This window comes from Macrobrachium nipponense, chromosome 18, assembly GCF_015104395.2.
Source record: "Macrobrachium nipponense isolate FS-2020 chromosome 18, ASM1510439v2, whole genome shotgun sequence".
NCBI lineage: Eukaryota > Metazoa > Arthropoda > Malacostraca > Decapoda > Palaemonidae > Macrobrachium > Macrobrachium nipponense.
In genome coordinates, this window is record NC_087211.1 from 6,541,762 (window position 1) to 6,555,842 (window position 14,081).

The window sequence follows — 14,081 nt, forward strand, 5'->3', positions numbered from 1 at the left end:
CATCTATTCTGAACTCTTGACGGCAAACTGTTATTACACGTACAAAAAAACATTGAGAGAGAGAGAGAGAGAGAGAGAGAGAGAGAGCGTAATAACAACAATCACATTTAGCAAATCAGTAGGATCCTTTTTTTTCATAAGCACCTTAAAACAGCAATGAATGAAAAGAGCATTTGCATTCAATTGAGAGCCCCTGGCAACCGGGTCGGTAGTTAGATAACATCAAAAAGCCTTTTGGCAGCAGCTGCCGATGCAGTTTTCAAAAGCTATTATTAAATAACGGTCCTAAATAAAACGCCATTGAATCATTTCGTTGCAGGAACAAATATTTTCATGCACCAATGAAATGATCTGCTTAGAGTAATTCGTAGCTAGGTGACCGTATCGTTCTTTTTTGCGAATATTAAAAATGATATTCAATAGGCTGATTATGTCAATGGACTCTGTGACGAGAGCAGTTGAATAGTTAGCTATTCAGGAAACCCATGACTGTTTTAATAGGAGGATGTGGTCGTCGAGTTCAAATATAATGATAAAAGAAATTCAACACGGGGAGATATGTGAAGTCAAGTTATATTGACCTCCGTTTCATTCTCATTTTTTATTTCTGAATTTCATTTATCAGTGACTGATTAGCTATTGTTTTTTTCGGGCCAATACCTAACCTCATTATTCCAGATGAGTTGTTTATTTATGGATGAGTAAATTATATCTGAAACCGATTTCGGAACACAAACATTGCATAAAACTGCTGAATCATTATTCATGACTTGTCCATAAAACGCATGTAGAAAAAAAAAAAACTATATAAAAGTTACTTTTGGACTTCATCTTGTACCTTGATAAAAAGTCTTACGTCGTATCCTTGTGTAAAATTCCCTTTCTTTTCGACCAAGGTCCCGTGGTCTTTATACCCTGTGGAAAGACATAATATAGCATCGGAATAAGGAAGTTCCCAGGAAGTAAAGCTTTCTAGAGTGTCCGTGTGTGTCAGCGGTCAGGAAGCCAAGAGAAAATGACATTTTCAGCCGTGTCTAGATGTAGCCAGGGTCAGCAGTCGGATAAAATGTAGGGGAATTGTGAAAAAGATTTGGGTGAACTTGGCAATAGCTTTCTGTACGTGGGATATGGATGACGATTTGATGATTTTTATCTATCACCGTCTAACCTTCCAGTACAGTTTTGAAAAAAAATCGAGAAAAATGCCCTTACAGGTTAGCACAATTCAAAACTGCATATTTCCCTTATTTCCCTTATCCTTTAGAAGTGGTACACTTGTCGGTTTGTGATCGAACGAACCAGTCTTGGAATTAGAGTATTCGTGCCATATGGTTGATAATACTATTATTTTAAACAGGAAAATAGAACTATAAAGCGCCTTATTTTTCCTTACTGATACAGCTTCATACGTAACCAATATTCCGTTTCACGAACCTTGAGTAATATTTCAAAATGCTATACACTTAGGAACCAGAGGGTTGATGTTTCAAATTCCTAATACGTTTTAGAGAGTAGCCAAATACTAAACGTACGAAATTACAAACAGGGTTGAAAGGAGACAGGCTGAGTTGAAGTCTAAACACAGAACCTAAATTCGACAATTCTGTGAATTGCAGTGTGGATATCAACTTTTATCTCCCTTGATAACCAGATAATTGGGTCAATCGTCTATCACTGCCTCTAACCAAAGTCTCAGGTTCGAATCCTGGCTGACCAAGATGGACTTCTCAATTATAATTAATAAATCGCCTAAAGCTGGAATGTCTGCTCCATACGGTTCCGCAATTTAGTCCACACTGTCACGAGTACACAATTGTCACTGAATTCTTTTGTAAAATCGTCAAACTTGTTTTTAATCGGATTTTCGAATTAACAACTTCATCCTGTCTCTCGAGACGAATTTAAGGATCTTCGATCTTGTTGCTGGAGACTTTGAAGTTCATATTGTTCTGAACTGTAGGGAAGCGGGTGTTTTATTTATTTATTTATTTATTTATTTATTTATTTATTTATTTATTTATTTATTTATTTATTTATTTATTTATTTATTTATTTATACATTTATTCATACATTTATTTATTCCCCCTCTACCTTCTGTTACTTCATAATGAGCACCATATTAGGAAGCTTGAATTTCAAGTCAGTGGCCCCTTTTAGTGGGTTTGTTCTATACGAATAGGGTTCATCTTCTAAATAATAATAATAATAATAATAATAATAATAATAATAATAATAATAATAATAATAATAATAATAATAATAATAATAATAACAGAAGAGCGTAACTTTCCAAAACGCCCAACTCGGCTGCAGATCACATCTCCCTATCAAATCAGCATTCAATAAACCGCGCCACACTAGCACGATCTCTCCTAATTTGTATTGGTAAACCATTCGATAAGCAGCATTCAATAACCGCTGCCAATAGCCACGATCTCTCCTAATTTGTTATTGGTAAACTATTCGATAAATGCCGCATCAAATTAATTGCCCTTAATGGGATGTGATTACTCCGCCAATTACACGAATAGCATAGAGACCAGTTTCCATTTTCGTTCGTTGGCGCGATCGTTTTGCACCGTCTTCCATTTTCTGGGTTTATTTACACTAATATAAATGTTTTCAACATCATTCAAGTGGTTTGCATTTTCTTTACGGATATTTATATCCTAACCTTCGCGTACAGAATTATTATTATTTTAATTTTTTTTTTTTGGTGTGCGCTATCACAGTCCTCTAATTCGACTGGGTGGTATTCATAGTGTGAGGTTCCTGCCTTCCTAGGAGTCCATCACGTTTCTTACCATGTGCGCTGTTTCTAGGAGCACACTCTTCTGCATGAGTCCTGGAGCTACTTCAGACTCTACTATTATTATTCAGAGGATAAGCCCTAGTCATATGGCACAAGACCACCACAGGGGGTCAGTGACTTGAAATTCAAGCTTCCAAAGAATATGGTGTCCAATAGAAAGAAGTATCAGAAGGTAATATGCATACGCATATGTATATGTATGCATGTGTGTCTACACAAAAGGAAAATCCTGCCTTTCTCAGTAAGACTAACGTTAACTGAAGTGCCACAGTAAATACTACTTCCCGAGGAACGTGTAAATAACACCGTGGGGCAATAAGGCTAACAGTATAGACCGGGATCTTAGGAAAGGTTTGGGCGGTTAATAAACCATCCAACAGTTCCTCGTATCAAGGCTCAACCGAGTGAACGAAACTTGAAACACAAGGCAAACCATTCAAAACTTTGAGAGAGAGAGAGAGAGAGAGAGAGAGAGAGAGAGAGAGAGAGAGAGAGAGAGAGGATAGTTTGCCCCTTTCCGGAGGCTCAGCTATAGGTAGCTGAATGCCATCATTAACGGCTTTCAAAGCATTTGGAGGTCAACACTTCTGAAAAGGAACTTTGTTTCAAAGGAACTTTTTTTTTAAAGAACTTTTTTTTTTAACAGTCAGCGTCCGAGTTGTAAGATTTCCCCTAGACGAACTTTTTCCTTTGATTCCAACAGCCTTCTCAGTTTTAAATTCTCAACTTTCCCACCTCTGGCTTTTCTGCCTGAATTAATGCGTTTGTCTGGTTGTCTCCCATTGAACGTCATGGAATACCGTATAACTGTAATGTCTGCATATTTCCTGAAAGTCCATATATATTGTTTAATGACTCTGTTAGATAACATAAGAATCCTTTGACTTATTATACAGGGCTGCAGCCCATAATTAGCATCAGTAATATTAGATTCCAATCGAGTGAAAATGAAAATGAAGAGCACGACTAATAATTACCTACTGGGAATAATGAGTTTGCTCATAATTACTTATATATTTATAAATCTTATTGGAATAACGCATATTTTTCCTTGTCATTTCGTGTGCTGGGAAGTACACCTTCTGTAATATGAATCATATATGTAACTAGAAACATGAATAGTCATTTACATTTAGCATTATCGTCTTATAAATTCCTAATATAAAAATAGGAACGCTTATGTATATGCATACAAATATATGCATATATATTTGTATGCATCCTGACCGTATAGTGTGTGTTAATATTCCTCTCTCTCTCTGGGCCATAAATGCAATATACTGTACAGTATAATCCTGCGATAAGGCAAACATGACTACAGATAACCTCACGACGTATCGTAATAAATAGATAGCCTTCATCGATCTCGGAGCCCAGATACAGTGGAAACCTTTGGATGCCTCTTCGAAATAATGAGATAATACAACTGGGAGGAATAATATCTTTATTATTATTATTCCCCTCATGTAAATGAAGAAGCATTCTTCCATTTTATGTCCCCGAGGGTTTCATAAAACTGTGGATATAGCATTTTATCAGCTCGTTTGTCAATGATTATAACGGTTCCCCCTTCAACAACACGGCTGGTCCTGCAGAATCCAACTTCTTATGTTTCTTGCTCTTGCTCGTTGTTGTTGTTGTTGTTGTTGTTGTGTTGTTGTTGTTGTTGTTCTTCTTCTTCTTCTCTTCTTCTTCTTCTTTTTATTCTTCTTCTTCTTCTTCTTCTTCCTTCAACACCCTTAATCAATGTTCCACTTCATTAAAGAATAACAGTGTTTCACCTGTTCTTAGTCACTCAGAAATGCACCATCGCAAGCTCACCTAAATACATTTGCTCAGTGGAATGTTATAACCCTCTAATTAAGTGTTGCTAGACTTCTGATCTTGCGAATTCCAAAACGCCCATTTTTTTTAAAAGGGTATTGTATCTCGTACTGAGGATAATGTCCTAGCTTTTTCTCATTTGTCTGACGTTGCATAACCTTTGATGGCCGTCTCAGTGGTTACAAGAAAATGCTCCTAAGCGAAGAGTAATGGACTAAATATATCACTTTTGTGAGCATTGTAAAATAAACATAAGCTGGTAAACTAATCTTTGGCACGATAAGTCCATGAAATTTGTGCATCGGAAAACCACCTTTATTCCATCCGTCGAAAAACTCAATCTCGCGAAAACTTTCATCTTGAAGAAAAGGGCGAAAGAGAATAAGAGAAAAATAAATCACAATTGCAAAGTCTGGAGTACAGAAAGAAAGAAATAAAAAGCAGATAAGAAACCCTGGAGGACTATTGAGGGACCAATGTCATCAGAGAAAGATGGGAATCTTTATAAAAGGATTCTTTTTCTCTATTTCCATACGGGCAAATCTGAAATGAGGCTTCTCAATAGAAGACTTAGACTCCCTGGGATGAAGCCTTGAGAGCAGAAGCCATAGAATCATTGTCTTCCTTCTTTCAATGAATTCTCTGGGGCATCGAAAACCTCTCTCCTCTCTCTCTCTCTCTCTCTCTCTCTCTCTCTCTCTCTCTCTCTCTCTCTCTCATATGACAATGCAGGAAAGAGGCGACATGGTTTGTGGGATATTTTCACCAGTATGGGACAAAACATGACTATTTCTGTGTATTACTAAAAAACATTAATACTTCAGGATTTCTCGGAAAAAAACATTATTAGTCAGTTACTGAGAAACCTCTTAATAAATTAAACAGTTTTTTCTTAAGAAATTGCAATAGGTCAGTCAGTACTAACAAAGAAACCTGCAGATTAAAACAGAGAGAGAGAGAGAGGGAGAGAGAGAGAGAGAGAGAGAGAGAGAGAGAGAGAGAAAGAGAGAGATAGTAGGGCTGGCCAAACGTTTTATTGAAAATATCTGTCAGCTATTGAGAAGCTTCGTATGACATTAAGCACTTGTTCCATCCATATGTTGGAATAAATTATTGGAAGCCATGGCGTGAATTCTAAACATCGACCCTAATATATATAAGAAAGAAAATGAATGAGCAGCATGTGCACAGAACTTCCAAGATATCAAATGTTTCGCGCAACTCCAAAAGGGCTCGTCAGCAGCTAGGAGAATTCCCTACACACTGCGCCACTCACCTCCATATTGCAATCACTAGTTTTATGGTTAACTTGACTAATATATATATATATACATATATATATATAATATATATCTATATATTATATATATATAGATACTAATATATATAGATATAATAACTATATATATTATATATATATATATATATATATCACTATATTATATATATATAGACATAAGGCTCTCACGCACTGCAGTAGCTTTGGTGTATTTAGATAACTTATTCATAATTTGCCGTGAGAAGCTTACAGAGTGACTTCAACTTCAAAAGCTTTGTTAATATAATTATCTTTGTATGGTAACTGGTCTTCCGTAGTGGTTCATATATGTATATCCCTGGAGAAGGGTGCGAATTGCAGTATTAACGAGGTACCTAGATGTGAAGTACGGTGGGATTTTTTCCACGAATAATTCGCTGGAGTATCGAGGATGAATTAAGAATATTCCCCTAATAGAGAGAGAGAGAGAGAGAGAGAGAGAGGAGAGAGAGAGAGAGAGAGAGAGAGAGTATGCATTATTATGAAAGAACTTCAATGAATATCATAAAAAAATCTCTTTGAGAGATGCTCCAGGTAGAAAAACTGGGAACATTGGAAAACGTCATGAAGAAACTACTCAGGAAAAATGTCGACTTTGCTGTTAGAAGAAGTCGAGCAGAATGATCAGATTTATACCTCTGTCTCGTCAGTGAATAATGAGATTTATGACATTGCCTCGTAAATGTAAGATATCAATTATGGGTCGACTCTGCCATGCAACAAACATTATTAAAAGAGCATCCTGCCTTCAGGTTGAGACTCCTTCCGTCTGCATCATTTGATAGATTTCCAATACATTCTCCGTCACATGGGATATTGGGTCGTATAAATTGTGGTACACACACACACACACACACACAGAACAGGGGGGGGGGGGGGGGGTGGGGGGGGTGATGGGGGGTTGGCGAGGCGACGTAACGTTACACCATCACAGAAGTTACGTTACAGGAGCTTCACGTTACATGCACTTGTTAAGATCCATACAATGTGGAATCCTCTCGTCACTAGTTTAAACATTCAGAAATAGAATGAGACATATTTATTCTCTTTTATTCTCATAATACATATTTTCTCAAGCTAGTCTGAAGGATGCTGTTATGAATAAGGTCTTTGAAATACCCATTGCTGCACTTTTTCATTACTTTAAAACGTAAATAACTTTAGACAGTCGAGCATTTGCGTGAAAAAGAGTAAATTAAAGGACTACCAGAACGCTCTCTCTCTCTCTCTCTCTCTCTCTCTCTCTCTCTCTGCAACAATTTTCATTCTATTCTCTGAAGCATTAACAGGAAACTTATGCGAGGCATTTCAAGTGGATGAAACTCTCTCTCTCTCTCTCTCTCTCTCTCTCTCTCTCTCTCTCTCTCTCTCCTCCCTGGCCCTCCTCAATTATCCGGAGTTAATATTCATTGTGGATTTTCCACCGGACTGTTCCACAAAGACGAGATCCTTCCTGTCAGCGCGGAGAGACCTCTGGGTCGACTGCCATCATGGTGGGTTCTGACTGCCATTAATTGTGTCACTTGGCAATTCGCTTCTTCTACATCAGGTGGTAATTTATGGAAGGAAGCATAAATTAAAAATACAGCATAGTAAAGTATTCGACTTACACTTGTACATAAACACATAGCGTATGTAAAAATCGTGAATGATTGGAAGCTATAGTAGATTCACATCACCCGTGCATTTGATGTCTAGGGCAGCCCCTTACGACGCTCCTGATTGGCTGTTGATAAGCCAATCACAGGGCTGGAAACTCTCAGTCTCTCTCGAGATCACATAGGCAGGATGTATGTTGCACTTCTCCTAAAAGAAGTATCCCTCAGGAGAGGTGGAATATACATCATGCCCATGTGAACTCTCGAGAGAGAGACTGAGAGTTTCCAGCCCTGTGATTGGCTTATCAACAGCCAATCAGGAGCGTCGTAAGGGGCTGGCCTAGATGTCAAATGCAAGTTTGATGTGAATCTACTACAGTCGATTATTTTACGGTCCTTCCAACTTTGCAGTCTCGTTCTCTTTATACCAAAGCGTCGTTAATTCTGTTACGTGGGGTTTCGTAAAGTTTCCGTTACTATTCTACGCTAAATTGTCTAAACTATTTGCCGTTCAAAGTACAGAAAATGAACAATAAAAACATTCGATTCTCGATTATTATTAGTGTAAATATGTATACTAAAAATAAACCAGCTAATTATTTTCTTTCTATTCACAAGAGCCTCTCTCTCTCTCTCTCTCTCTCTCTCTCTCTCTCTCTCTCTCTCTCTCTCCTCTCTTTATATATATATATATATATATATATATATATATATATATATATATATATATATATATATATATATATATATATATATATATATATATATGACAATGCAGTCCGAAGCTGAAGCGATAAGCCCACAGGGCCTATTGTGTTCAGAAGGCTTATGTATATTTCAAAGGAGTCTTATCATCAATTTCTAGAACTCGTTGCCTTTGTCCTCAATGGCTAACGTTTACCAATAAAGATTTAGTGACTCACATTTGCTAATAAATATTTAATGGCTATATTTATTCACTTTGAGGAGTATAGCAATAATAAAAGAAAATTATTTAACCTGTTAAGTTAACAAAGTAACGCAGGATTCAAACAAATGGTTAGCCAACTAAGCGCGTTAAAGCAGAGCAAACTAAGCACATTCAAACATAGCATACTAAACGCATTAAAATATAACATAATACTTGTAAATACGTTGAAATATAGCATACTAATTACACAAGAACATAGTATAATAAGCAAACTAAACACATCAAAACGTGTTAAACTAAAAGCTTTAAAACAGACAACTAAACACATTCAGAAATAGCACACTAAACACAATAAATTTATCACAACAAACCAAACGCATTGGAATATAGCAAAGTAAACACATAAAAACATAGCCTACTAAAGCATAGCACACTAAGCACATCAAAGCATAGCAAAGTAAACACAATTAAACACAGCAAACTAAGCACATTTAAACACGGCGTCGGTTGCGAATCTCATTAACGTTTAATTGTCAAACTTCAAATTGTTCCGAGCAAGAGGATGGGATTCTTACCTGATATCGAATTAAGGCTGACTAAAGATAGAGTTACTGCAAGAGAATATTTAATCTTTTTGTTGATCTTAATTTCCGAGTCGTTATTCACTTCGGAAATTTGTTCCCCTGATTTGATTATGCATTTCGCATTAATCAGTCAAAGAAATCACTAACTATAGAATTCAATTTGCTGTACAAGATAAAGGCAAAGTAATACATTCATCTATATTCTTTCCCCACTCGTTATTCATTACCTAATTATATATTTACTTCTTCTAAAAAGCAGCGTTGGTCTCACCCAAATGACACTATCTCATATCAGTAGCAAAGCCTCCAGAGATCGCTGGACTATATCTCACTGACCTTCCTTATGTTCCATTAGCTATTTCGTGGAATTTAATAGGAACCTTATGGTGCTTATTTTTTTTTTATGTACATTGGTAACCGAGGTATCGATGGTTTTTTTTACGAGGCAAAATACAAAAGCTATTATTGTTCATTGACATTTCTGACTTGCATTGTATATCTTTATTTGATAGGTGTGGTCTTATGCCACAGAGGTCTCTAAAAGAATCAGCGGATATGACGTGACTACAAAGATTATATATATATATATATATTATATATATATATATATATATATATATATATATATATATATATATATATATTATATGTATATATATATATATATATTATATAAAAATATATATATATATATATATGATATATATATATATATATCTATATATCATTTATATATAATATATATAGATATATATATATATATATATATATTTATATATATATATATATAATATATACACATACAAACGTAAAAAGGAGGAATTTACAGATTCATTATTTTTAACTTCCCATGGAGACAGAGTCCGAGCGATAACCTAGAGAAAGTTGATAAATCTTTTCTGGGATGGTGTGACACTAGGATGCTTACTTAAGCAGGTCAATGTTCGTTCTGTGGGTATGTGAGTTCGTGAGGGCTTGTTCAAGGTGCCTTTGAAAACTGGCTGTGACCAGTTATTTGGGGCATTGACGAAAAGTGTGAATTCATGTGTACGTGTGCGCCTCTTCCGTTCATAATGGCATCTTTAGCCAAAACTAGGGGAAGACTTACGGAGAGGTCTGTGCGAGAAAGGCAGAGTCACAATGGCGTATGCCGAGGTGTTTCCTTTTGAAAGTGTGTGAAATTCCAAGCTGTAATGGGTAAGTGTTATCATGATTTAGCCAAAGGGATATGCCTCTTCCATATTAAGTTACCGTCCACCTGCACATTATATGTGCATGGACCCAATTTAAGAACCACAACTCCTCGAGTCCATATGCCCTTCTTGATATTTTGACGATAATCCCGAACCAGTACCCCGTCCCCTATATCGAGTTCCCTCATTGGTTTCTCGTTCTCTGAGGCTTTTCTTTCAATTCGCTGAGATGCATCTGAGTGTAGTAAATCAAGGCGAGTGCATAACTGCCAACCCATGAGCTCTGCAGGCGTGCGCTTTGTTGTACAGTGAGGTGTAGTCCGGTAAGTCAGTAGAAATTGACACAACTTGGTATTTAAAGATGTATTACACGATTGCAATGTTCTCATCGCCCTTTTCATTCCTTGTTTGAATGTTCTTACTGTATTTTCGGCCTGCCCATTACTGCTTGGGTGATAAGCGGGTATCAGTATATGCTTTACACCATTTTGGGTCATGAACTCTTTAAATTCCTCAGCCACAAACTGTCTTCCATTATCAGACACGAGCTCTACATAAACCCCATGCTGAGCAAATACCCGCCGCATGATCTCGATGGTATTCATAGTTGTAACTGATTTCATTGGGTGTACTTCTGGCCATTTTGAGTATGCGTCAATCATAATGAGGTACATTTGTCCCAGGAATGGTCCTGCGAAATCAACATGTACTCTTTTCCACGGACCAGAAGGCCATTTCCACGGATTACCCTCAGCACACGAATCGGCATTGGCTGAGTAGCCTGACAAGCAGAGCACCCTTGCACAGTGTTTTCAATATCTTGATCGATATTCGGCCACCACACATGCAAGCGAGCTGATCCTTTCATCCTAACAATCCCTGGATGACCACCATGTAGCTCTTCTAAGATTTGAATCCTATATCTCGACGGTATTACCACCCTGCCACCCCATAGAAGACATCCCTCTTCAATTGAAAACTCATGCTGACGGCTATAGAAGGGTTTCAGTTCCTGTGCTATGTCCTCAGAGTCTGGCCATCCATTTCTTGTATAATATAAAGCTCTAGCCAGTACAGCATCATGCAAAGTTTTCCTTGCAACAGATTTCGCAGTTAAAGGAAGAGAGTTCACCTGGTGCATGTTAAATGCAGTTGCTTCTTGTGTCCAGTTTACAAGCTTATCTGATGCATCAGAGTCACAATCTGGTAAAGGCAACCATGAGAGTGCATCAGCATTTCCATTGTCACTTGAACAACGTAATTCAATGTCATAATCATAAGCTGCTAACTGTATAGCCCAGCGATGTATTCTTGCAGCTGCAAGGACTGGAATGGCCTTCCTGGGTCCCAGAATGTATGACAGTGGTTTGTTATCTGTAATAAGGGTGAATTTATGACCATATAAGTATTGATGAAATTTCCGTAGTCCAAAGATGATTGCCAAACCCTCACGCTCAATTTGGGAATAGTTACGTTCCGTGGGTGTTAACATTCTTGATGCATAAGCAATTGGTCTTTCTCCGTTACTGGTGATATGGGAAAGCACTGCTCCAAGCCCTTTAGGTGATGCATCTACTGCCAACGTCACAGGTTTACTCAAATCATAGTGCACTAATACTCCTGTTTCAGTGGTCAGCATTTTTTTTTATCTCTGAAAAAGCTCTTTCACACTCTACTGACCAATGCCTTTTTCTGTCTTTATGCAGTAATTCCTTGAAAGGCGCTGCGACTGATGAGAGATTTGGCACATAGCGACGGTAATGGTTTACCAGCCCCAGGAAGGATTGCATGTCAGACCTTGATTCTGGCCTTGGTGCCTCCGTGACTGCTGCAATGGCATCCTCCGTCATATGAATACCCTCTTCATCTACAATGAAATTCAAATATTTCAAGGAGGGATTCATAAATTCACATTTCGACAAATTACATTTCAACCCATTGATGTGCAACCGCTCAAGTACCTTTTCAAGATTGTGTAAATGTTCAGCTTCGGTTCTTCCAGTAAGACTAATATCATCTAAGTTGCATCCACAAGGCACTCCTTGCAGAAATTTATCCATTAAAGACTGAAAAAGTTGTGGTGCTGCTGAGACACCATATGGTAAACGTGTATATCGGTACAAACCAAGTGGTGTGTTAATCGTGACATATTTCCTAGATTCCACATCTAATTCCAATTGCTGATAAGCTTGCGATAAATCTAACTTTGAGAAAGTTTTTCCACCGTTCAGTCACTGGTATAGTTCATCTGGATTTGGCATTGGATGTTCAGGGTTTTCCACATAACGATTTAAGGTGACCTTGAAGTCACCACAGATCCTAATAGAACCATTGTCTTTTGAAACGGGCACTATCAGTGCCGCCCACTCACTATAGTCAACTTTCTCAATAATTCCTTCCAATTCTAGTCTTTTAAGTTCTGCATTCACAGCATCCCTGATTGCATAAGGACCTGTCCTCGCTTTATAAAAGAATGGTTTTGCATCCTTTCTTACACGAATATGAGCCTTTATATTCTTGGCTGTACCCAGTTCACCATCAAAGACATCACCATATTTCCTTAACAATTCTTCTAACTTTGAGGTTTTCAGAATACCAGAATGCAGATGATTTACAGCTAACTTTTTCCAGTCAAATTTCGCAAAATGCAGCCAGTCCCTACCGAACAAGGCAGGTCCATTTCCCTGTACCACATACAATGGCACTTCCTCCACTCTGTGTCCATGAACTTCCATAGTTACGTAGCATATCCCGACGACTTCTATTTTTTCTCCCGTCATGGTTTTCAGCACAATATTGCTGGATTGAAGTACTGTATTTTTCAGATGTTTAGCGTAGAACTCTTCACTTATCAGTGACACAGAAGCTCCCGTGTCCAATTCCATATCAATTGGTATCCCATTTAATTTAACTTTCACTATTATCTCTGGAACCTTATTGTGTCTTGCTTTCATTTTCTTAACACAGTATTTCAATGTATGCACCAATTCATCCTGTAGTTTGCACTCTGTAGTTTCTTCTTCCGAGCCGCTGGTCTCCTCCTCTGCCATGTTGACCGTCGATCGTTTCCTTCCTTGTCTTCCATATTTCCAATTTCGATTGACTGTGGTGTGATTTTCCATTCGGCACATTCTATAAAGGTGTCCTTTTTTATGACACCCATTACAATCAGTATCCTTATGGAAACAAACATCAGCCTTATGGTTTGTCTTCCCATAACGGTAACACTCAAGGAGAGAAGCTTTCGGCTCAACATTTTTTTTTACCTCCTGAGTTTGACCCTGAATCTTCGTGACGTTTTCATCAGCCATTTCCTGACTTAGCACAATCGAAAATGGTATCTTTAAGTCAAGCTCCTGTTCACTTAATAGTTTCCTCTGTGCCGAGCGGTTGGCCAATCCAATAACAAACAAGTCTCTTAAAACTTCCTCTTGAAAAGCACCAAACTGACATGTTTCTGCCAATTTCCGTTGCTCCGTTGCATAATCAGTGATGGATTCTCCTGGACATTGTTTCCTATTGTAAAACTTGAAACATTCAGCTATCAGGATGGGTTTTGGGTGGAGGTGATTTTTCAAAAGCTCAGTAAGTTCTCGATAAGTCCTTGATGAGGGCTTATTAGGGGCAAGCAATGTTTTTAGAAGTCCATATGTAGGAGCGCCGTCAAGAAAACTGCCCGTTTCTTATCTTCCTCTGTTATGTCATTTGCTGAGCAGAACTGATCAAACTTTTCGACATAATCTTCAAAGTCCTCGGATTTGTCATATGCTGCTATATTATCCAAATGCACCATCCTTAATTTTCCCTATCGTGAGTCAGTTCCTCGTCGCCATTGAAGTAT

General features: G+C 37.6%; 2 protein-coding genes across 2 annotated transcripts in view; both read right to left on the reverse strand.

Annotated features, from left to right (window-relative positions):
* Positions 1 to 10,845, reverse strand: part of LOC135196501 (uncharacterized protein K02A2.6-like) — a 22,288-nt gene extending 11,443 nt beyond the window's left edge. Inside the window, exons 1-2 of the mRNA XM_064223349.1 lie at positions 10,299 to 10,845; positions 857 to 915 (exon numbers count right to left, since the gene is read on the reverse strand). Coding sequence (XP_064079419.1) covers positions 857 to 915; positions 10,299 to 10,845 — 606 coding nt within the window. The remainder of the gene's footprint in view (positions 1 to 856; positions 916 to 10,298) is intronic.
* Positions 10,846 to 12,471: 1,626 nt separating this feature from the next.
* Positions 12,472 to 13,290, reverse strand: LOC135196502 (uncharacterized). Its single transcript, XM_064223351.1, has one exon. The coding sequence runs from the start codon at positions 13,288 to 13,290 to the stop codon at positions 12,472 to 12,474; it is 819 nt and encodes a 272-aa protein (XP_064079421.1).
* Between the last annotated feature and the right edge of the window lie 791 nt (positions 13,291 to 14,081).

What these genes read in the sequence shown, in the direction of transcription:
- LOC135196502 (XM_064223351.1), bottom strand. Translation starts at nt 13,290, where the DNA reads ATGGCAGAGGAGGAGACCAGCGGCTCGGAAGAAGAAACTACAGAGTGC.